The 24,162-nt window shown below is 47.3% G+C and overlaps 1 protein-coding gene across 5 annotated transcripts; it reads left to right on the top strand.

Annotated features, from left to right (window-relative positions):
* Positions 1-3: 3 nt before the first annotated feature.
* Positions 4-23,616, top strand: ELMOD3 (ELMO domain containing 3). Of its 5 annotated transcripts, XM_045549970.1 has the most exons (14): positions 4-105; positions 902-1,052; positions 2,073-2,361; positions 4,125-4,202; positions 4,683-4,749; positions 8,477-8,545; positions 9,539-9,630; positions 10,873-10,996; positions 11,248-11,370; positions 16,762-16,892; positions 21,626-21,702; positions 22,011-22,138; positions 22,613-22,665; positions 22,766-23,616. In XM_045549970.1, the coding sequence occupies exons 3-14, from the start codon at positions 2,308-2,310 to the stop codon at positions 22,808-22,810; spliced, it is 1,041 nt and encodes a 346-aa protein (XP_045405926.1). In that variant the 5' UTR covers positions 4-105; positions 902-1,052; positions 2,073-2,307; the 3' UTR covers positions 22,811-23,616. The 5 variants fall into 5 exon arrangements, with proteins under 5 accessions (XP_045405926.1, XP_045405925.1, XP_045405923.1 ...); XM_045549969.1 differs by having other exon boundaries at positions 902-1,064; positions 22,613-23,616; XM_045549967.1 differs by having other exon boundaries at positions 22,613-23,616.
* Positions 23,617-24,162: the final 546 nt, after the last annotated feature.

Below are 24,162 nucleotides of genomic sequence, written 5' to 3' on the forward strand. Positions count from 1 at the left end.
GGGAAGTGTAGTTCTTGGGGCTAGAAGAGGCCGCACCGGCGCCGCTATGCGCGTGCGCATGCGCGAATGCGGCCCAGCCGGGGCTGCGGACCCCAGTCGGGAAAGGTCGGGTAATGCCGGGAACGCGTCCGATGAGTCGGGGGCCTGAGGAGGGAGAATGGGTGTCGGGGAGGCTGGTACAGGGGTGGTGGTGGAAGTGATCACTGCGGAGCGAGACGGCACTGAGGGAGAAGCCCGGCTGGGAGACGGGAGACCTGGGTTCTGGTCCTGGCTCTGCCCTGGACTCCTGAGTGCTCTGAGGCAGATCGCTTTCCTCCTCCTACCCCTCCAAGCTGTGAGAAAGTTTCTGTCCGGAGTCCCCACAGGGCCCTCCCTGGCTGTGTGTGTTGGTAAATTGAGATCCTGTTAAGATCTGCGCATCACAGCTGGCGAGCGCTCGGCTCTGTGCCCCTCAGAGTGACCCATAGTTTTGGCTTTGACATCCGCCTGAGACGGCAGCATTGGCGGCGGGCCTGGCTGGATCCCCGGTTGCGCCCGCTTCGTGGAGGCCGTGGGGGACGCGGAGCTGCCCAGGGACAAACTCAATGAAAGGATCAGCCGAGGACTGTCAGGCCTATGTGCATATTTGTATCGAAGGATGGACCCAGTCTCTAAATTAAATGCCTATGCAGAGAGTTTAAGCTCCAGCAAGCAGTTGAAAACTCATACCCCCTTAGTCTAGCTGCTTGCCTACAGCAGATACACAATGAATATTTGATTTGAGAAGGGTCCATTTCTATAGGAAGGCCATTTCTTCAGCTCCAGCTATCAGAAACTTGCCTAATATTGGTAGGAGTGACTTCATAACTTTGAGTACTTCCTTATTCGACAGAGTTTTTGCTCTTTTCTTTCTGTGATACAGATTGTAACCATCCCTATTGGAGGCCCCAGCAGTGCTCCAGCCAGGTGCTGTAAGGCTGGTGATGCTTCTGCACTACCTGGTTCATTTCATACACAGTAACAAGAGCCTTCCTGAAATTGCTATTACCATACCTGCCTGTCGCCTTGCCAAGGTTGGCTGATGTGTGAGTGTGTTGTCATGTGCTGTCATGGAGGCCAAGGGGGAGGAAAAGGAAAGGGGACAGATGATGAGGCCCCAAAGGCCACAGCGAGGGAAGCCTAGTTCCTGAGGTGCTAAGACTGAAGGGGAACTGCCCCTCCCCACCCCCAGATTACAGTGAGCCACATGTCCAGTCCCTGAGCCAGCAGATATTCCTCCCTTGGTGTTAACAATCAAAGCATCCCGACAAAGATCCCAGTTTGTTACCGGCAGCCACTTCTTAGGGAATCCGGATCTTATTCCCACAGTGAAGGGCTGATACCATAGAGAGGCCACCCTCCTTCCTTAGTCATCCAAGTCTGTGCAGAATGATTGTCAGTTGTGTGGGGGCCATCTGCCCACTTAAGATCTGAAGTTTTGATGTAACAGACATCCATGTTGTCCAGTTCCCTCATGTTAAGATAGAGGCCTTTCTCAGCCCTTTTGCTGAGGCAAGCAAGGTAAAATGAAAGACTTAGAGTTGGCCATACTGGCTAGGCAGCTGCCACATGTACAATACTAGTGTTAACTGAAGAAGGTTAGGACATTGTGTTGCATTTTGAGTTTCTACCATTATAGGAACTAGGTCTGATATTATAGGCCCCCAGACCCCACCTGTGTCTGAGACCTAAACAAAGCCTGAGTATTTCAGCTAAGACCACCCACCAAGGTGCCACTTATTAGCCTCATCCCTTTGATAAGCTGGCCCAGGTCCCAGTAACTTCATCGTCAGAAACAGACTGCATCACTTAGAGTGGTGCTGCTGCCTTTTGGAAACTGAGAATCCAGCCCCCCACACCCCTGCATGGTCCCCTTCTTTCTTTCCACTGGCGGTAGTAGTAAGAGGTAAGCATTTGGCTAAGGCAGCTTGTTTATTCAAAAAAAATTCACAGCTGCTTAAAGATTTTTAAAGTAATTTTTGTCAACAGAGGCGTAACTGAATGATGAAACCAGTTTTCTCTCTCTCTCCTCCCTCCCTTTTTTTGTTTTGCAGACGTGAGGCTGCAGAAACCCCAGGGACTTCTTTCAGTACTCACAGAAACCTCCTGCACCCTTGCAATGGCACAAAGGGACTGTTTTCTTACTCTTAGTTTGAATGACTGCCAAGAAGGAAGGCAAAGGTAGAGCAATTGGATCTCTGGCTCTCCTGGTAGCTTCTGATCTCAGACTTTATTAAATCCCTTTCTGGGACTAAGGACAAAGCTCACATGAACAAATGATTTTGAGTCATGAACGAAAAATCTTGCTCTTTCCATAATGAGAAAGAATTAAGAGTTGGACAGGTAAGCATGTATGCTGCTTTGGGAAAGCTGTTGGTTTGGGATAGATCATTAATTACGGTAAGACAAGAATATATTAAGAGAATGTAGAGCTTTATAAATATTTAGGGAAAACCATGATTATAGTCTCTAGTTCTCTCTGGGCTTTTTGTTTGTTTGTTTGTTTGTTTTTAAGAGGGTCTTACTCTGTCACCCAGAGTGGAGTGCAATGGCACAATCACAGCTTACTGCCACCTCTAACTCTTGGGCTCTAGCAATCCTTCTGGCTCAGCTCCTGAATAGCTAGGGCTACCGGCATGTGCTACCACCAGTTCTCTTTGTTCTATAAGAAGGAGCTTCTGTTCACCTCAGGGTTAATTGCCTTTCTTGATAGCTTGTTTTCTAAGTGGGTTATGGGATTTTGTTTTGGATTTATTTATGTATTTTTTAAAAACACAATGGTAAATTAGTGCATATACTCTGTCCTTTGCTTTTTCACTTAATATATCATGAATATTGTTCCATATTGCCCATGAAGCACTTGCTTATTCTTCTTTATGGCTATATGGTATCTCAGTGAGTGAATATCTTTAATTTGTTTAATCAACCCATTAGCAGACATTTATGGTTTTCCCAGCCTTTTGCTAGTATAAACAGTGCTACAATGTATGACACTGTAAATGTAAACATGTCATTTTGCACATGGGTGGGTATGTTTGTTAGATACATTACTAGAATACAACAGCAAGTCCCAAATATATAAAACATGCATGATTTTGTCAGGTATTATCAAGCTGTAGAGATAGTAATGGTTTACTCTCCAGTGTGTTGTATAGCACTTCGCATTGTGGCCAACAAAGGGTGTTACCAGACTTTTTGACTTTTGATAATCTGACAAATGAAACATTATCTCAGAATAGTTTTATTTGGAATTTCTCTCCTGAGTGAGGTCAAGCATTTATTCATATGTTTAAGACCAATTTGTGTTTCCTTTTATGTACACTGTACATATCCTTTGCCCATGTTTCCACTGGTTTGGGTTTTGTTCTTGTTTTTCTTTCTTTTGAAACAGTCTTGCTCTGTCATCCCAGCTAGAGTACAGTGGTATCATCATAGCTCACTGCAGCCTCAAATGCCTGGGCTCAAGCAATCCTCCTGCCTCAGCCTCCCACAGCCTCCCAAAGTAGCTGGGACTACATGTGCATGCCACCATGCCTGGCTAATTTTTCCCATTTTTAGTAGAGACAGGGTCTTGCTCTTGGTCAGGCTGGTCTCAAACTCCTGACCTCAAGCGATCCTCCCACCTCAGCTTTCCAGAGTGCTAGGATTATTACAAGCGTGAGCTACCACACTCAGCCGGGTTTTATTTTTCTTAATGATTTGTAGGATTTTTAACAACATATTTGGAAAATTAGCCCTGTATCTGTGATATGAGTTCCAAACAATTGGTCAAGTTGGGTTTTTTTTTTTTCAACTCTAGTAGGGGAAAGGTTTGGCTAAACAAGGAGCCCATAGGAAACTGCCTCACTGAACTTCACTCAGAGAGCCCTGAGACTTTTAACAGAGCCACGAAATCTGTGTAAGATTTTTGAGATAACGTTAAGCTTTTTGCAGTTTTTTTAAAGACCAGATTAAACAGAAATTTTCTTATACACTATTTCTGATATTAGTTACCTTCTCTAGAATTTATCCATTTTTTGTGGTTGTGTGAAAAGCTGCAACATTTAAACTATCATCTCAGGGATATTAATATATGCCTGAGAGATTGACCCTGGTCTGTTTTACAGGGCGAAAGAGTGTCTGCTGGGCACTCTGCATCCTATGACAAGGACAACAGCGCTCTTTCTGCTTTCAGAGGAATTCCTGTATGTATCACCCACACCTCAGTGCCTCCCGCTTTTGTTGTTTGCTACTGTGTGGTGCCAGGCACTGTGCTAGGCACTGGGGACACAAGGATGGCATAGACCCTAGCCTTCAGGAACTCACACTTGGGAGGAGGAAGTGTGGGGCACAAACATGCAAAACAACCTGTATCTGATAAGATAATTGCTATAATGCAGCAGAGTATAAAATACAATGGGAATACCAAAGTCACATCATAGTCTCAAATGAGTTGTGGTGTGAATTTCTGTTTATTTGCTATTCCTAAGGAGGGCATACACTTGTCCCCCACATCACCCAACTCCTACATCATACTTGAAGTTTTCCAGGTACCTCACTTTCAGATTGACTCTAATCAGCCCATCAGGGCAAACTAGGTCCTTCAGTACAGTGGGTGGGAAGTGTTTCTGTGTGTTGGGGGGATGTGGATTCTGTCACACACTAATGGTCAGCTTCCCCTACAGATCTCGGAGTTGAAGAACCACAGAATTCTCCCGGCCCTGACCACAGGAGCTAATGGATGGGAGCCAGGTGGGAAGGTCCCCTTCAGGGCCTTGGAGTCTGGGAGGGACCCAAGTCAGACCTTCCCATGGATCTACTTTTCATCATTTGAATTTCTCTCACTCCTTGTCCTTTAGAATTTTGTAGATTCATCACTTCTCGAGGAAAGTTAAAATCAATGCTGGATTAGGAGTCAAAACACCTGAGTTCTGATCTCTGTCTGCTAGTGATTTACTGTGTGCCTCTGGGCAAGTCATATAATCTCTGTGTCTACAGTGCAAATTTAATATTAATTTAATATTGATTGTCTCCCTTAACCTCAAAGGGATGTTATGAAAAATGAGACAGTATATGTGAAGAGGCTTTGAAAATGTATCTTCTCTATGTGGCACATCCCTGTAGTATATTTTCAGCTCATTCCACTTGCCAGTCGAATAGGGAGAAAGGTCCACTCACCAGTTCAGAAGCACCAGTTCTGGAATCAGATATCTCTAGTTTAAATCCTGGCTCTCTTACCCACCAACTACATGACCTTGAGCAAGCTACTTAACCTTTCTACCCCTCACTTTCCTCATCTATAAAACGGATTATATCAGAACCTGTGTGATGGGAATTTTGTAAGGATTAAGCAAGATAATGTAGATAGTGCTGAACACACAAAATATAAATCATAATGAGTGCTCATTGGTATGTATCGTTATGTTTAAATCCTACACCTAAAATTGTAATCTTCAGCTATATGGAGCTTTTAAGAATATTCTAATGTGGAAACATTATTTGGACTTCTACAAAGTTTCTTTTAATGGTATTTTATCTTTATGATGACAAACACAACATTAATACATTAATAATTTTTTCCATAAATGCCAAAATATTTCATATTTGAATACAATGGGCATTTTTGTGCCAGATATTTTTAGTCATATTAAACAAGCATAATTCTTTTGGGGTTGCTCTCAGCTAATTTAAATGAATAGGCTGACTAAATCAGCAGGGCTGTTTCCTGAGTGAGTAAGTGGAAGAGAGCCAAAATAAAGGAGACAATTTTAAAAAGGAAAAAAAAAAGAAAAAAGAACCATAACAATGTGAGCTACGTTCATTCTCCTGAAGATTTGTCCTTTGCCCCAGTGTTCTCCAGTCGGTGAGGGGAAAATAATTTGTTTTTTTTATTATTATTACTTTTCCTGGAAAATGGTTTTTATGTCAGGGTCATCTTCAGAGGTAGAAGGCTTTTGGCTGGTTCCAAGAGGAAAGGAGAGGAAGCCCTTCTAAGGTTTGGGCACTTGTCTCCAGTTTTTAGGCACCAACTGGATAATGCTGGTTGAGACCTTCTGCTTTCTGTTCGTGAGCCTGTTATGACAGAAATTCCCACCCCCTTGCCGCTGTGGTTTGTGCTCCTGGCTCACAGACTTTGATCATTCTGCTCACAGTCTGAGGGTATGGCAGGGCGGGGGTGGAGGTTGATGACATTGCTCATAGGTGAGTGTGTGAAAGGTGAAGAGTCAATAAAGCGGCATTTGGGTGAAGGGGTGAAGGGTGGGGAGAGCCTGTTCAGCTTCACTTTGTCTCTTCTTTTTATTTCATCTTTTAAGCTCCCATGTTGAAAGCGAGTTTTGTTTTCTTGATTGTCAAAGGTCAAATATTCTGGTTTTTTTCCTCCAACTCCTGGAGTGAAGGAATCCTCCCACCTCACCCTCCTGGGTAGTTAGGACTACAGGCACACACCACCAAGCCTGGCTCATGTTTTTACTGAGACAGGGTCTCGCTATGTTGCCCGCACTGCTCTTGAACTCCTGGCCTCAAGCGATCCTCTGGCCTCGGCCTTCCAAAATGCTGGGATTACAAGCGTGAGTCACTACACCCAGCCCAATGTCAAGTATTCCATCGAAGTTATCTAGTTTGGAAGCCCAGAGGCTCAGTGTCTGCTTCCCCAGACTGGAGCTGGCAAGGTGGAATTTCCTAGAGTTCTAGACATTTAGAACCCTGGACCCGTCTCACCTGCTACCATGTCCATTGCCCTGCTGAACGTAAGCCCACAGCTGTGTCTAGAATAATAGTTTACCTTTGGGCCACATACTCTCCTGAAAGGTTGAAGAATTAACTCATCCTCACAACAGTCCCATGAGGAGTTACAGGTGATTAAGTAACTCCCCCAAAGAAATATAGCTACTAAGTGGAAAAATGAAATATTCATGTGCAGTTTGGCTCTTGAGTGAGCTTTCAGCAACTATCCTCTCTTGCTTCCCAGCCACTTTATCTTCCTCATTCTCCGGTAGTGTTTGGTGGCATTTATTTAATCTGCAGGTATATTCTCCAAGTGGTTTATTGTCATGTGATGTCCTCAGCCAAGATCGTGAAGCAGAGAGGAGCTGTCCTAACCTACTTGTACCACTGATGCTGGAGAGATCACAGTTTTTGGTATTGAACTGAAGTCTCTCCATCCTTCACCTTATTTGTTGATGTCTGTATAGCAAATTGGAAAAGCCAGTGACAGAAAAAGCCAGTAGTAGTTTGGACCAGAGAGTGACAACTGCGGTTTGGAGAAAAGGGCTGTGTGGTGGCTGTAGAGAACTTATCTTGCTGCTAGTTTATTCTCCCACTTTCCCCCCTTTTATTGTGCATTCATTCATTCATCACACTTTCGTTGAGCAGCTATCCTGTGTCAGGCTCTTTGTTGGCCCTGGAGAAGCCTGTCCTTGTGTAGCTCATAGTGCAGTGGGAGAGAGAGTTACCACACTACGATAAACACTGGGTATTGGGGTCTCACAGAAAAGTGGCTCCTAATCCAGACTGATGAGGCCAAAGAAGGCACCCAGATGAGGGTGAGGTCAGAGCTAACTGAGGGGTGAGGAGGAGCTACGCCAGCAGGGGGTGGCACTGAAGGTGACAGTAGCTGGGGTCCTGAGTCTTCAGTAGAGGGAACACAGTCTGTGCAAAGGCACTGAGGGGTGGGAGTGGGCAGAGCGTGTTGAGGAATTTCAGGTAGTTCTGGATGGCCCTGGGGCAAAGTCAGAGAGGTTAGAAGGATGTAGAAGGCCAGGCTTGGTGGCTCACGCCTATATTCCTGGCACTCTGGGAGGCCGAAGCTGGAGGATCACTTGAGGTCAGGAGTTCAAGACCAGCCTGAGCAAGAGTGAGACCCCGTCTCTACCAAAACTACAAAAAAATAAAAATTATCTGGGCATGCACACCTGTAGTCCCAGCTACTTGGGAGGCCACTGTGATGATGCCACTGCACTCTACCTAGGGCAACAGAACGAGACTCTCTCAAAAAAAAATTAGATCTACAGATGCTCTTTATCTTATGATGGACCCACATACCGATAAACCCATTAGTCAAAAAAATCTTAGGTTGAAAATGCATTTAATACCCCGATAAACCCATCCTAAATTCAAACAATTATAGGTGGAACCATCCTAAATCCAGATGCTCCTCAACCCACAGTGGGGCCAGGTCCCGATAAACTCATCACAGAATCAAAAAATCATAAATTGAATCCATTGTAAGTCAGGGACCATCTGTAGGTTGTGAAGGTGCTTTGATGCTGTGCTGTAGAGTATGGGTTTATCTTGAGGGCTATGGAGAATCCCTGGAGGGTTTTGAGCAGGCAGGTGACATCAGATCTGCTTTTCAAAAGCTCATTCTGGCACTTGTGTGAAGAGGAGATCAGAGGGCAACAAGACCCCAGGCGGGCAGAAAAGGCTGGGGTTGAGACACAGCTGGATCTCAGAGGGTCTCCGTTTCTTATTATTGCAGTTGTGAGTACAGAGGTGCTCAGAGCCCAAGAAGAATGGGAAGCTGTGGAAACCATCCAGCCAGAGACAGGTAACTGCAGGAATGGCACTGTCTCCACACAGCCCTGCTGCCAGCAAAGGCACCATCCACACGTATGGCTGGTGTTTCTGTGACGCTGGATCAGGAGACAGAATTCCTGAGAGCTCTCATTTTAGTGATGCAATGTAGAATAAAATCTCTTTTCCAAACCCAAAGATGATGACACACCACCCCTGGAGGAATCGGGAATGAATGTGGGGGAAAGGTCTGCCATCCCTGAGAGGAGCCAGGGAGGACCCTGGTCAGGGTCAGCTTCTGTGGGGTGATGAGGTCAAGCAGGAGAAGGCAGACAGGCAGCCAGGGCACTTGCACAAGGCTGCTCATGTTGTTCACTGTACTAGGAAGTCCCTGGGCATAGGGGTGAAGCCATCTGCTGGAAGGCCCTGACACTGGGTAAAAATTGTCTCATGTTTCTTTCTGAGAGTTTTAGATGGAGCTACAGGAGGGTAGAACTAGGACCTGTGTCTCCACTGAGCCCCATTTGAGCTCCTGGAGAGATGTTACGGTGAATGATATCAGCCCTCACCCCTTTTGCTAACTGATTAAGTTAATTTTCTATAGGCTGTAACAGCTCACTCTGACATGGGTGGGGATCCTATACAGGGTGTGAAAAGGGGCAAAGTGGAAATTAGGAAGGGCCCCTCAACAAACTTGTGGCATGCTCCTAGGTGGGTACCTACTCTAGGCAGTGACCCGCCCCCTCACAGATGGGTAGAATTTAGGGAGCCCCTTGCAGGGCAGATGTGTCCCATACTCACTGCAGAGGTCGGCCTATCAGGAGCAAAGAGCCTAGTCCAAAACGACAGCCAGCCCAGCAGACAGTGCCAGCCCCCTGAAAAAGGAATGGTTGTAGCTGTAGGTTTCTGATGTTCACCTGGAAACCAGTGCTTGGCTTGGAGGTGACAATCAGGAGGCCCTCAGTAAATGTTTGCTGACAGAATGACTACCATTACAAATCCTGGAGTGTCTTCCCTTTTGCCACAGGGAGGCGGGCCTGCTCTACACAGCCTGGGCAGCTAATCTCCTTCAGTGAGGCCCTGCAGCACTTCCAGACTGTGGACCTCTCCTCCTTCAAGGTATGGCAGTAGGGAGATTTGGGGTCTCAAGCAAAGCACCTTTTTCCTAGGAGCCAGGTTTCCATTCTACCAGGATAGGGCACTGGGCAAGCAAGATGGAAGCTTCCAGTTGAGGGCCTTATCTTACCTAAGGTCTTGGGGCCAGGCTCATGGGTGGCCTAGGACCCATGCTTCATGCAGGGCCCTGGTAGCCTCTGTGGGACTTGCCCATAAAGCTCTTGTGGCCCTGTCATTCAGGGGCTTCTGTAGCTGGTCTTCTGTTCCTCCTTCTTAGGGCTGGGAGGTCTGGCATCAAGTACTAGGTAATTCTGTGGGGAGACAAGGCAACCTGTCCAGGGAGCTGAGTAACTGGTGGAAAATGGAAGAAAATCTTCCCTTCCCTCAAGGAGCCAGAAGGTATTTGGGAATTTAAGAAAGATGAGAGGTTGGAAAAAGAAGGACTATGAGGGGGCAATAAAAGCTGGGGGCTTTCTGGGACATCTTGAGTAACCAGTAGGGAGTTGAGAGGAATATGATTTCAGGTCTTCAACCTAAAACCTGGCTCAAGAGAGACACTGAAAAGGAATCGGGTTGGTATATAGGACCTGGTGAGCCTGAAGCTACCAAAATGAGAATATTCTAAGGCCTGCAGCAGTGGCCCTGAGGCATGAGAAGCCACCATGACCTAGTTTAGGAAGAGCTGGTTGTGGCCAGAAGACTCCAGCTACCCCGCAGAGGCAGCTAACTCCAGTGAGTTCCCACTGGCTCTATAATCCTGGAAGCTGAGAGGGCTGCCAGATGTTGTCATTTATGTCCTTTACACACAGAGAGGCAGAGACAGACAGAGACATATACAGTGGGGTAGAACAGCCCTCTGGGAAGCTGGCCTGGCATTTATCTGACTGTGGCGGGGAGTTCCCCTAGCTGGGCACCTGTAGCCTCCGTGGGAGTCAGTGGAATAGCTAGTTCTGGAACAGCCCAAAAGTCTAAATGCAGGAGACTGGCTGGTAATGCCTATGCCAAAGAGACATTTGCAGGACCTCTCTTCAGCCTTGCAAAGAACCAGGGAGCTGGAAGAGCCTGTCTCCAGAGACTCCACAGGTGCTTCACAGCTACTGCCCCATTTTCTTGCCCAAAGACCAGCCGGTTGGCTGGAGGAACCACCTCTGTCTGCACAAACTGCCCCTGGTCTGAGCCTGATGGTAAGTTCATTAAGGCCAGTGAACCCAGCCGTCTGCCCATTGCCTGCACCTTCCTCCCCAGAAAAGAATCCAGCCAACCGTTCGAAGGACTGGGCTCGCCGCCCTCCGGCACTACCTCTTTGGGCCTCCAAAGCTCCACCAGGGCCTTCAGGAAGAAAGGGACTTCGTGCTGACCATTGCCCAGTGTGAGTGCCCGGGGGCTGCCCCAGGGCACGTGCTGCATATGTGGTCAGGCAGAGAGCACTCTTTGCCCACCCTGTTGCTGAGACTAAGCCAGGGGTCTCACATATTCCATGTTGTAGGGGGCAGGTGGGAGGCGAGAGTGGGAGCTGAGAACAGGGTGTCTTGAGCACAGTCCAGATCTAACATTCTTCGAGAAGCACCCAGTCCTCCCTGAGGGGCAATCTGGCAGAAAGTATGGATGTGTTTTGGGCAGGTGGCCTGGATAGCCAAGACCCAGTGCATGGCCGAGTCCTCCAGACCATCTACAAGAAGCTGACCGGCTCCAAGTTTGACTGCGCCCTCCACGGAGACCACTGGGAGGACCTGGGCTTTCAGGGTAAGAGGGAAGAGTGATTCATCGTCTCTTTCTTGCCCCTGATTCCAGGACTCAAGTGAGAGGCCAGGTCGTCATCTTCCAGCCATGCCAGGCTGTGAGGTGGGATATCTGGGGGAAAGCTCTTCAGGAGCAGGGTGCAGCACACGCACAGACGCTGGCATGAAACATGCTTGCTGTGTTTGAAAAATGGCAAAGACTGTGGCTGAGGTAGACATGAGAGTGACAGGAGAAAAGATCAGTTTGTGGCCCTGCAGGCTGTTTTAAGACATTTACCCTAAGTGAGATGGAAAGCACTGGAGTGATATGATTTAGTGATCTGGTTTCTTTGGGTTTTTTTCCTCTTTTTTAAAAATATTGATGAAAGTTTCATTATACATTATTTTATTTTGAATGAAACAAATAGGTTTCTCCTGTTTTTGGACTGTACTTCTTTTCAAAATCATATCAAATACATTTGTACAGAATAGGAAAATATTAGGTTATTAAGTATGCAATGTCCAATTTCTGTAAGTGCTAACTTTTATAGTTAATATCTCTGACATTTCACTTTGACACTTCTTGTTTTGTTTTGTTTTCTTATTGTGAAGGTACATCCTCATTTTTTCAAATGCTCATTTTGGCTTGTGATTATCTTTCAAATTTTTTTTAGAGCAATTTTTGTGAAACCATGGATAAGTCAAAAATTCATGTTATTTTCGAATATGAGTTTCACTGTGGAACCAATGCAGCACAGATATAGCTCAAAATATGAACGAAGTGTTTGGGAAGGATGTGGCTAATGAACACATAGTACATCAGTGGTTTGAGAAGTTCCATTCTGGTGATTTAATCTTGAAAATGAGCCATGTGGGCGACCTGAGACCAAGGTGGGTAATGATGAGCTAAAAGCTGTAGTGGAAGCGAACCCATCTCACCCTACACGAGAATTAGCAGCAAGGTTTGACGTTACTATTCCAACAATATTGGACCATTTGAAACAAATTCGCAAGGTAAAGAAGCTGGATAGATGGATTCCACATGAATTAAACAAGCATCAGAAGGGAAATCGTCTCTAAGCTTGCCTTTCTTTGCTGTCATGACATAAAGGTAAACCACTTCTACAACCTGTTGTTATATGTGATGAAAAATGGACTCTTTTTGACAATCACAAGTGTTGGGCACCATGGTTGTATAAAGATGAAGTGCCAAAACACAGTCCAAAACTGAGTATTCATCAAAAAAAGCTAATGGTGTGTCTGGTTGGTTGTCCGGCGCTGGTATTATCCACTACAGCTTCATGAAACCTGATCAATCAATTACAGCAGATGTCTGCTGCAACCAGTTGGATGAAATGATGAGGATGCTTGCAATTAAACAGCCAAGATTGGTCAATAGAGACAGGCCAATCCTCTTGCAAGACCACGTTGTACAAACAATGCTGCTCAAACTACAGAAGCTGGCCTTGGAAACTCTCTGTCATCCACTGTATTCACCAGACCTTGCACCAACTGACTCCCACTTCTTCCAGGCTTTAGACCACTTCTTTTTTTTTTTTTTTTTTTTGAGACAGTCTCACTTTCTTGCCTGGGCTAGAGTGTCGTGGCATCAGCCTAGCTCACGGCAACCTCAAACTCCTGGGCTCAAGCAATCCTCCTGCCTCAGCCTCCCAGGTAGCTAGGACTATAGGCACGTGCCACCATGCCCGGCTAATTTTTTCTATTTTTAGTTGTTTGGCTAATTCTTTCTATTTATAGTAGAGACAGTGTCTCGCTCTTGCTTAGGCTGGTCTTGAACTCCTAAGCTCAAGCAATCCTCCTGCCTCAGCCTCCCAGAGTGCTAGGATTACAGGCATGATAGACCACTTCTTTCAAGGAACAATACTCACTTCTTAACAAGCTGTAGAAAATGCGTTTTGCGATTTCATAGCCACTCACTCTCCAGGCTTCTTCGCTGCTGGCATAAGCAAGCTACTATTAAGATGGAAAAACTGTGTAGATAGTTTAGGCACATATTTTGATTAATGGTACAGCTTCTTGTTTGAGATATAATAAACTACACTTTTGATTAGAAATCGGACATTTCATATTTAATGACCTAATTTTTTGTTTAGTTTTTGGTTTTGGAGATAGTTTCACTCTTTTACCCTGGCTAGAGTGCAGTGGCATCATCACAGCTCACTGACTATAACCTCAAACTCCTGGGCTCAAGCAGTCCTCCTGTCTCAGCCTCCTGGGTAGCTGGGACTACAGGTGCACAGCTACACCTGGCTAATGTTTTCTATTTTTAGTAGAGATGGGGTCTTGCTCTTGCTCAAGCTGGTCTCAACATAGTGAGATCTCATCTCCACAAAAAAATTTTTAAAAAACAAATTAAAGAAAATTTTACATACTCTTAGTTAATTGTTAGTCTGTTGTTATTGAGAATGGGTTTGAGTCCCTGTATGTCCCTCATCTATAAAGTAATTGTCTTAAATGTATCCTTTCTTTTTTAATTTTAAAAAAATTTTAAATTTTTTTCTCTTTTGTTTTTTTATTTCCTGGGAATACTTCCTTAATTACTCCCACATTAAATGTATCCTTTCTATATACTGAGAATCATACCAAACAATGTTATGATTTTTGTTTAAACCATCAAACATAATTTTAAAAACTCCGGAGGAGAAGGAAGATCTGTTGTATTTACTCATATATTTACTCTTTCCATTGTTCGTTCTTCCTTCCTGATATTCCAACTTTCCCTCTTTTATCATTTCTTTCCATTTCAAGAACTTCCTTAGCCATTCTCTCAGAGTAGGTCTCCTGGCCATAAATTCTCTTAGTTTTCCTTTATCTGAGAATGTCTTGATTTCCTTTTCACTCCTGAATTCTCTGGATATAGAATTCCAGACTGACAGTTCTTTTCTTTCAGCACTTGAAAATGTGCTACTTCCTTCTGGTCTGTGTGCTTTCTGATGAGAAATCTGCTGTCATTTGAATTCTCTCTCCCTTACAGGTAAGGAGTTGTTTTTCTTTCGGCTTTCAAGATCTTTTCTTTATCTTTAGTTTCTAGGAGTTTGATTATGATATGACATTGTATGGATTGTGTGGATTTCTTTTTTTTCTTTTTAAAGATGGGGTCTCGCTCTGTCACCCAAGCTGGAGTGCAGTGGTGCAATCATAGCTCACTGTAGGCTCAAACTCTTGGGCTCAAGGGATCCTCCTGCCTGAGCCTCCCAAAGTGCTGGGATCACAGGCATGAGCCACTGCACCCAGCCCACTGTATGGATTTCTAGTCAGAGCTAAGCCCTGATTGGGGTTAGCTCAGCTTCTTGATTTTGTAGATTTCTGTCTTTTGCCAAATTTGGTAAATTTTCAGCTGTGATTACTTTGAATACTTTCTTTAGCCCCTCACTTTCTCCTCTCTTGGGGCACTCTGATGACACGAATGCTAGATATTTGTTCATTTTTAAAATCTTTGTTACAGCCTCATAGATCTCCAAGGCTCTGTCCATTTTTGTTTTTGTTTTCTCTCCTTCTGTTGTTCAGATTGAGTAATTTCTATTGTTCCATCTTCAAGTTCACTAATCTTTCCTCTGTTGTCTCCATTTTCCTTCTGAGCCCACCCAGTGAGTTTTTAGTTTTAGTTACTGTATTTTTCAATTCTAAAGGTTCCACATGGTTCTTCTTTGTAGCTGCTATTTCTGTACTGAGACTTTCTATCTTTTCATTTTTTTCAAAGTGCATTTGTTCATAATGGCTATTCAAAGGCATTTAATGGCAGGTGCTATAGTAGTTTTCTGTCATTGCTGTAACAAATTACCACAAACTTAGTGATTTAAAGCATCACAAATTGACTTATTATCTTATAGTTTCCTAGTTCAGAAGTGACACAGGTCTTACTCTGGGGTGAGATCAAGGTGTCCACAGTGCTGCATTCCTTTTTGGAGGCTTGAGGAGAAAATCCATTTCCTTCCTTTTGCAGCTTCTAGAAGCCACCTTCTTTCTCTGTCTTTAACATCAGAAACAGCAGCTGTCTCACCCTAATTCCGTCCCCACTTCTGTTTCTCTGGCTCTGTGCATCTCTCCTTCCACTTTTAAGGACCCTTCTGGGTACACTGGGCCCACCCAGACAATCCAGGATCGTCTTCCTTCCTGCTGTTCAGCAACCTTAATTCCACCTGCGATCCTAATCCCCTTTGCCTGCAGTGTGACATACTCATTAGTCCTGGGGATTTGGACACAGACATCTTTGGGGGGGTGGGGGCCATTATTCTGCCAACCACAGCTGCTTTAAAATCCTTGTCAGATAATTCCGACATCTGTGTTATCTCAGTGTTGGTGTTGCTGGATTGTCCTTTCTCATTCCCACTGAGATTTTCCTGGTTCTTGGTGTAACAGGTGATATGTGATCCTGGACATTTGGGTAGTCTGTTGTGAGACTCTGGGTCTTATTTGCATCTTCTGCTTTAGCAGCTTTCCCCCGATGCTGTGCCAGCGGGAGGGGTGGAGATGGAGGTCCAAGTGTCCCACTTGGCTTAGCTGATACCACGGGCTGGGGGGCAGGGGTGCCTCGTTTCTTCCCACGTGGGCTCCACTGACATTGCAGAGGGGGTGAGGGTGCTCCTTACTAGTGGGAAGGACAAAGTCCCAGCTCCCTGCTTGGCCCTCTCGGACACTCCCCGGTAGAGCTAAGGGGCACCTCAGTACAATCAGGCAATGGTGGAAGTCTGGGCTCCCCAGCAGCGTTTGCTGGGGAAGAGTGGGACTGGGGCTGAATTTTTGTCTGTGGTGTTTGGCTGGAGTAAGGTAGATGTTGGCTAAAGCTTTCTGTCTTGCTAGGCTGTTCCTTTCCTGGCCCTGTGGCTAGAGAGAGGAGCTTTTCTTGGGGCTTTCTGGCCACCCCATTGGCGTCTGGGTTGCTGCCTTCTCTGGCACCCAGTTGGGGTATATGAGTCAAAAAGAAACCCAAGGAACTCACCACAGTGTCATTTCTCAGCTCTCAAGACCCCTCGCCGTCCGTCATCTTCTCCAGCTCTCAGTCTTATGTGTGTTTTATATATTCCTGCCCAGGGCTTTTAGCTGTGCTTAGTGGGAGGAGTAGGGAGAAGTGCATCACTTTGTGTTGTCCCAGATCCACAAGTGCAGCCTCTTTTTGTAAAGGATCACTCTACTGGTTGTGTGGAGAAATGACCATGGAGGGTCACAGCAATGAGAAAACTGCCCCACCAGGCCCTGGAGTCCCCACTTGTTTGGTCCTATGGTCCCCGCTCTGCATGTTAGAGCCAGTCCCAGGAGTGTGGCAGGAAGTGGACTTGTGCTTCTCATGCTCCTCCAGCTCTGGGAAGAGGCCAGCGTCAGGGCACCTTCCCACCTAGGGCCCTTCCTCAAGCATTGCTCACCGTCACAGCCCCTCTCCTCGTGGTTTCTGTTACAGGAGCAAATCCAGCCACAGACCTGAGAGGGGCGGGCTTCCTCGCCCTCCTGCACCTACTCTACCTGGTGATGGACTCACAGACCTTGCTGATGGCGCAGGAGATTTTCCGCTTGTCTCGTCACCACATCCAGGTGGGGCTTTGGTGGGAGGCAGAGGGGAAGGCTGTGGAGCTAGGACTTGAGCAGCCAAGAGGGCCTCGCAGGTAGACAGCTCCCACAGGGCTCTCGGGACAGCCGAGACACCTGGAATGGGCTCGCCTGTCAGTCTGACCCGTGTCGTAGTCTGAGCTCCACCACTCCTCAGCTGTGTGTCTCAAGCAAGTCCCTCAGCTCCTCAGAGCGTTGGTTTCCTCCTCTGTAGAATGGACATCATAGAATCGGTAGCTAGCTCATTGGGAAAATGAAATCAGATAATGTACAAAAGCACTAGACACAACTGTGAGGTTGCTGTTTCCATTCTCTGCTTTCCCTGAGGAAATCCCTTGCCCAGTATTGGTAGCTTCTCCTGACCCTGAAGGAAGAGACTGAGCCTTCATGTGCCCAAGAGGAAAAGCTTTACCCCTGTGGGTCAGGTGACTGCTGGAGTTACTGACAGGCCAGAGGTGGTTTCTTTGAGGCGACCTTGGTCTCTGTCCAGATCTGCTTTCTGAGGTTGCATTTCACGGTTTTCCCAAGTAGTAAAAGGTGGTAGTCCCTGCCTTTTAGAAAACAAATTGGACCTGTTTCCTGCCCTCTATATCTCCCAGATTCATGGGACCTGGGATTCGTTCATTCTCTTAAGCATTTATTCAGCATCCCTGGTGCTAGTTATTTTTCTTAGTGCTGGAGATCCATCAGTGGACAAGTCAGGCAAAGACGGATTCTTGCTATGTTGCCCAGGCTAGTTTTGAACTCCTGGCGTCAAGCGATCCTCCCACCTCAGCCTCTGGAAATGCTAGGATTACAGGCATGAGCCACCATACCTGGCCCTAATCTGTTTTTTACCCCTTCACCTGCTGGCCTTTGTGGAATTTATCAGGGACTTTTATTTCCCCCACAATATGTATGTGAGACAGTAAGAAGCAATGGCAGTATAGTCAACAATAACCCATTATACACTTGAAAAGGTAAGAGGGTAGAGCTCATGTTAAGTGTTGTTACCACAATAAAATATTTTTTTTAACAAGGAAGAATAACAGCTTACTACCATAAAATAAAATAAGAAGGCTAGTGTGGGTGTCGGGAAGCTAAATCCTAGTTCAATCTGCAGTAGTATTAGCTGTGACTTAAGGCAAGTCGCTTAACCTCTCTGGGCCTCAGTTTGCTCTTCTATGAAATGAGGACTTGGCCTAAATAATCCTAAAGTCCCTTCCAGCTTTATTTTATGCTTCTTTGAACTATAAGTAATTCCAGTGTTTTAAAGTGAAACTTGACCGCCAACCCTCATGCACCTTGAAAACACAGTTTTCCAGGAGGCAGCCTGTGAGGTCAAAATAACAGCTGGGGACACTGCCCTGCCAGCAGCCTGTCCTGTTCTTTCCTAAGGAGAAAGCTGAAGTTTTAGGTGCCTGTGGAATATCCTGCTAGAGGAAATTGGCCAAAAACTACAAATGCTGGGGGACTCGCAGACTCCATCCAGCGCAGTGGTGTGGACGGGGCTACAGCAGTCTCACCGAGAGAGGCAGGGTGCGCCGGGCTCCTTGCTGGCGGGCAAGGGAGCACTTGATGATAATGCTTACTCACAGCCAACAGTTTATATAGCTCTCCAAGCAGTGTCTCCCATCCTTTTATTCCGTCAACCTGACGTCCTGTGAGAGAGGTAGGGCAGAGACCAGCCTTGTCAATCTCCTCTTCCCGGAGAGGCATGTGTGGGTGAGAGAGGCAGAGTGCTCTGCACAGAGCCGAAGCTGGTAAGTGGGGAAGCTGGGCCTGGAGCCCACGTGTGCTGACAGCTGGCCGGGTGTTGGGTCCCTATAGCAGTGATTCCCGCCAGCAGCACACTTCAGAGGCACCTAGGGGTGGGGGTACAGATGCCCAGGCCCCTCCCGAGAACTGTGGAATCTTCAGGGGTTGCGCCAGGTCAGCAGCAGCCTCAAAAGATGCTGTGTCTTCCCGCTTCAGCATTCAAAGGTGTTTAAGCTCAAACTTGAGGCATGAGAACAAATGAGATTTTAAATGGAAGCACAAAAATGTCCAGGTCTGATTTCCTCTGCTTTCTTAAAGTCAGTTCCCTAAACACAGCCTCAATGTAGTATTTTAGCTCTAAGCAGTGCTTTTTTAGGTCTAGGGGAACTGCTGAGGGAAAGGAGACATTTAGATCTAAAATTTTCCTCTGCTTTTTGGTAAGTGGACTTTATAAGAATGTTCCCAAGAGTAGATGAACACTAGGTTTAGGTCCTGTGTTAATTATGTTGCTATCATATTCTTGTTCCTGTATCTGTCATTAGATTAGAAGAAATCAAGGGAAGGGGTGATATTATGCAAGTGTATATGATAATTAAATAGGCAGCACTGATTTCTCCATGAAGGTGTGAATGCATTGCTGCTGACCTCAGCTACCCGTGTTGAGGCAAGGATCGTAACGATGAACAGGTGCTGTGCCCACTATTTTGCATATGTGATCTCAGTGCTCACAGGCACTGTGTGAGATAGGTAGTGGGATAAAATGTAAACTGTTAATAAAACCTATCTCATAGAGTTTTTGTAATGATTAGTGACTTGACTCTGCCCAGCATGGCACTAGTGCTGGGTTCCCGAACCCACTCCCAGGTGCGATGACGCACTGAGAGGGCTCATAGGACTCGATGTAAAGTCGTACTTACAGCTCTGATTTAGCGCAGCAGAAGCAAGATCAGCAAAGGGAAGCAGTGCGTGGGACAACGCATAGGGAACCAGGTGCTGGTGTCCAAAAGCCTCTCCCTGTGGAATCACACAGGCACACTTCATTCCTCCAGCATCAAGTTGTGCAACACACATGTAAAATGTTGCCAACTGGGTAAGCTCGTTAGAGACTCAGTACCCAGGGTTTTCACTGGGGGCTGGTCAGGTAGGCACCCTCTGCCTGGCACATCCCGAAATTCCAGAGTCACAGAAGGAAAGCAGGTGTTCAGCATCAACCATCTTGTTTGCACAAGCAGTTCAGGAACAGTGAGCCATCCTTATCAGTTAGGGAATGGTGGGAACCTCCTCAAAATCCAGGTTCTCAGATGCCAGCCATGGGCCAACCTTGTAAGCACAACTTTGTAAGGATGGCAGTCCCAGGCCTGCCATGATATTAATAACTCTCTTCTGCACAGCACTCAAAGTTTATTTCCTTTTTGAATTTGAGAGATGGGAAGGCTTAGTCTCATAGAGGTTGGGTGGCCTTCTCAAGGACACACAGCTAACAGGTAGCCAGGTTAACATCTGAAATCCATGAAAGACCCTGAGAAAATCTCTGTGGATCCAGAAGACCTGCAGTCCAGCACTGTCCAGTATAACTTTCCTCACTGATGGAAATGTTCTAGATATTGGAAATGCACTGTCCAATATAGTGGCTACTAAGCACATGTGACTGCTGAGCACTGGAAATGTGGCTAGTGCCACCAAGGGGCTGAATTTTAAATTTTATTTAATTTTTAATTCATTTAAATTTAAACAGATCTGGCATGGTGGCTCATGCCTGTAACCCCAGTGGTTTGAGAGGCTGAGGCAGCAGGATCACTTGAGGCCAGGAGCTTAAGACCAGCCTGGACAACATAGTGAGACCTCCATCTCCAGAAAAAATAGAAAAATTAGCCAGGTGTGGTAGTACAGGCCTGTAGTCCAGGAGGTACTCCAGAGGCTGAGGCAGGAGGATCACTTGAGCCCAGGAGTTTGAGGCTGCAGTGAGCTGTGATCGCACCACTGCACTCTAGCCTGGGTGACAGAGTGAGACCTTGTCTTAAATAAATAAATAATATGTAAATAAATGAATAAATAAAATTTAAATACCTACATGTAGCTAGTGGCTACCATCCTGGACAGCACAGTGCAGAGGATTTTTCCTCTCGTAGAAGCAGGTAGGATAAATAAACTTTTTTTTTTTGGCTCTTATTCTATACTAAGGAATGTACATGTTCCTCTCAGTGGATGTCTTTGTGTGTATGCAACAGGGCAAAATAATATATTATGTCTGCAAATTCCCTGGGAAATCTCCTTTCCATTTAGAAATCATGCTTGCTTGGTTTTATGGTTATTAAGGAACAGGGAGGAAACTGCCCCCCTAAAACCATTAACTCAGACCCTGCAGAGGATTCTGGGGCCTGTCCTGGTGGAGCAGCCCTGCTGCACTCAGGCTGAGTGTGACCTGCACAGCCAGCTCTCAGGCCTCTGTGTTATGGAGAGATGGGTGTGCCGGCAAGTCAAGGCTGACCTCTGACTTCCTGCATCTTCTCTGCTTTCAGACAAGGTGCCCATGAGCAGCCAGATAACCAGCAGCCTAGAGAGAGAAGCGAGAGGAGACTTCAAGAACCTATAGTTAGTTAGAGAACCGAGCCTCACTCCTGTGCTCATCCCAGTCCCCGGGGTGGGGTGGGCTATCATCGGCAGCTCAGGGGTGGGTCTGGTGAAGACCCAGAGAGCCAGTGGGCCAGGACGATGAAGAGGCTGGACGGGCAGTGCAGGAGTGCCTCAAATAACCTCGGTTGGCATTGTGGTTCCGATGCCTTAGGAAAGCTATTTAAGGTCACGGAGCTCTGTTCCTCATCTGTAAGATGGGAAGAAGGTTACTGGGAAAATTAAGATAAATTAAGATCGGCTGATGCCTCTGGAGCTGATTGCCTGTGGGCCCCACTACCCTGCGATGACAGAAAACACACAAGGTGAGAGCTAGTGTTGCCACTGACCGGGTGCCCCCTCCATTCCAGCAATTCCCTTTCTGTTTGATGTCCGTGAACATCACCCGCATCGCCATCCAGGCCCTGAGAGAGGAGTGTCTGTCCAGGTGAGTTCCCAGCTGCCAGCTGATTAGAGTGACTCAGCAGAGCCTGGTTCGTTCCCAGCCCTGCCTCATTCCCAGTGCCCCTCCTCCCCTGCTGGCCCCTGGAGGGCCAGGACAAAGTCCCTGTGCACCAGCCTCCCCAGCACGTGTCACCTCCCCACACTGACCTCAGATGTGAGGCCACCTGGGGAATGGCGGGGGCATCCTGGCTTTGGGCTGGCTTCCCTGGGGGAATGGGGAGGGAAGACAGGAGGGCACACAGATGTCAGCCCTCGTCATTGGCTGAACAGATCACCTCCCTTGTCCTGTAGGGAGTGTAATCGGCAGCAGCAGGTCATCCCAGTAGTGAACAGCTTCTACGCTGCCACTTTCCTCCACCTTGCACACGTCTGGAGGACACAGCAGAAGACCATCTCAGACTCAGGCTTTGTCCTCAAAGGTGCGCTCTTTCTTCTGGGGACACTGAGTCTCCTGCATGCCAGTGTGCCTGGTCCAGAGACCCCAGGGTGGCTGCTAGACTGGTTTTGGCTGTAGTTTCCCCAACCCTCATCCACACTCTCTCAAACTGCAGCTTGGCCAAGTCTTCACCAGCCCACTCTCTGGAGCCTGCCAGTTCTCCTTTCTCTCCACCCTCTCCTCTCTTTCTGGCCTCATGCCTATGATGTTCATATTTTCTGAATCCAAAGTTGGAAGCCGGGTCAACAGTTGTCCTGGACAGCGTAGCCTGTGTGGTCCCTGTGGCTATATCTGGTTCCTCAGCCTCCCTCTCTGGTGGTCTCTCCATATGAGGTGACTCCATCACCTTTCTCTCCATAGGATGGGGGGGTGCTCCCTAGAGCTATGATTGAGGCCCTGACAATTGTGCCATCCAAAGCCTCCTCAAGCCTTCTGTCCCCAATTCTCTCTGTTTCAGACTTGGAAATGTTAGCCAAGAAGAGCCCACGGCGGCTGCTCAAGACCCTGGAGGTCTACTTGGCTGGGGTGTCAAAGGGACAGTCCTCCTTATTGGGGGCAAAGAAGTGCTGTGGGCCACAAGCCCCTTACTCCAAGGACCTCACCTTCACAGGTGTCTGTGACCTGCAACCTCACTCCTCCGAAGGCACATGGCTGATCTGACTGTCCCGGAGACTGGCTGCTAGAAAGACCTAAAGGCTGGGCTGCACCCAGAGGTGCGTGGTCAGCCATGTCAGGAGCACCCTGGCTGAGCCAGGCCCCTTCCTCAGCAGGTGGGACGTAGGAAGCTCCTGGGCCAATTACCCTCCCCTCACTGCCATGAGGCATTGGGGCAGGTAGGCTTGACCCATACCTTGCAGACCTGCCTCCAGAGCAAAGAGAATCTCACCTTGGTCTCAGCTGGGCTGCAATTTACACGGTTGAGTTCCAGGTTATTTCAATGGGAGCGAATGGATCATGAGGTGGGACAGCCCCATGTGGATATGTGGATATTCTGTACATGCCCACGTGGGAAAGAGATGCCCAAGTGGAGGCAGCCAGAATTCTGACTCCCAGGCAGCAGGGCTCTCGGGCCAGGTGTCTGCAGTTAGGACTGGAAGGAGGGAGACAGCAGCGGCAGCAGCCGACAGGGGGCGGCATGACCCAGAGCAAGCTGCCTGGGACCTCAGCTGGGGGGAGGGGCTTCCTCTCCTCCATCCACCAGGCGGGTCAGGGCCCCTGGGGGTTTCTGGCCTTTCACTTACCCTACCCTCTTCTTCCTAGTCCCTCCCCTCCATTGTTTACCATCTAGACATGGGCATTTGGCTAGGCATGTCCCGTGGCTGCCCCATCCTAACCGCTCATAAGGTGGGACTTCCTTCTGTAGAGGCTGTGCACATCCCGTGATGGTTTTCTGGCCTGGCTGAGGGAAGGAGGAAATTCACACACCAGCAGTTTTCCACTAAAGGAATTGTTCTAGTTTAAGGGTCTCAAGTGTTTTCTTCCAAGACAAGTCTTGCACCTTCCTGTGGCCCTGTTGTTCCGGAGCCTGGTTAGAGCCAGGCACACCAGCGAGTGAAGGCACAGGTGCCTTCTGGCCTCATCATGGGCTCAGGAGAGAGAAGGCTGCCCGTGCCCTGGCCAGACTCCTGCCGAGTTCATACGATGTCCAGCCTCACCTCGGCTACACTCATAGGCATGGAGGCTCCTTGCAAGCTCTAGCCCTTGGACAGGGTAGCCCTGGCTCTTATTAAGATTGACAGTCTGAGCCGGTCCACATGGGAGTTTTTATGCATTTGCTTCTGGGGAAGCCTGGCTCTGTTGTTCCCTTCACAAAAGGGCCTCTAGGCCAGGGTTCCTGAGCTGGGGAGTGGGAGGCAAGCAAGAGCCCCACTACGCTGCTGTCCTCTGGACTCCCTCAAGTGCAGGTACAGAACGTTGTCTAGCCCCTGCAGGCCTTTCCAAGTCTGACCCACTGGAGGTGGGGCCCATCACAGAGGTGGAGATGACAGATGGCCACCCAGGTATAGA

The sequence above is a fragment of the Lemur catta genome, chromosome 4, assembly GCF_020740605.2.
Source record: "Lemur catta isolate mLemCat1 chromosome 4, mLemCat1.pri, whole genome shotgun sequence".
Classification (NCBI taxonomy): Eukaryota; Metazoa; Chordata; class Mammalia; order Primates; family Lemuridae; genus Lemur; species Lemur catta.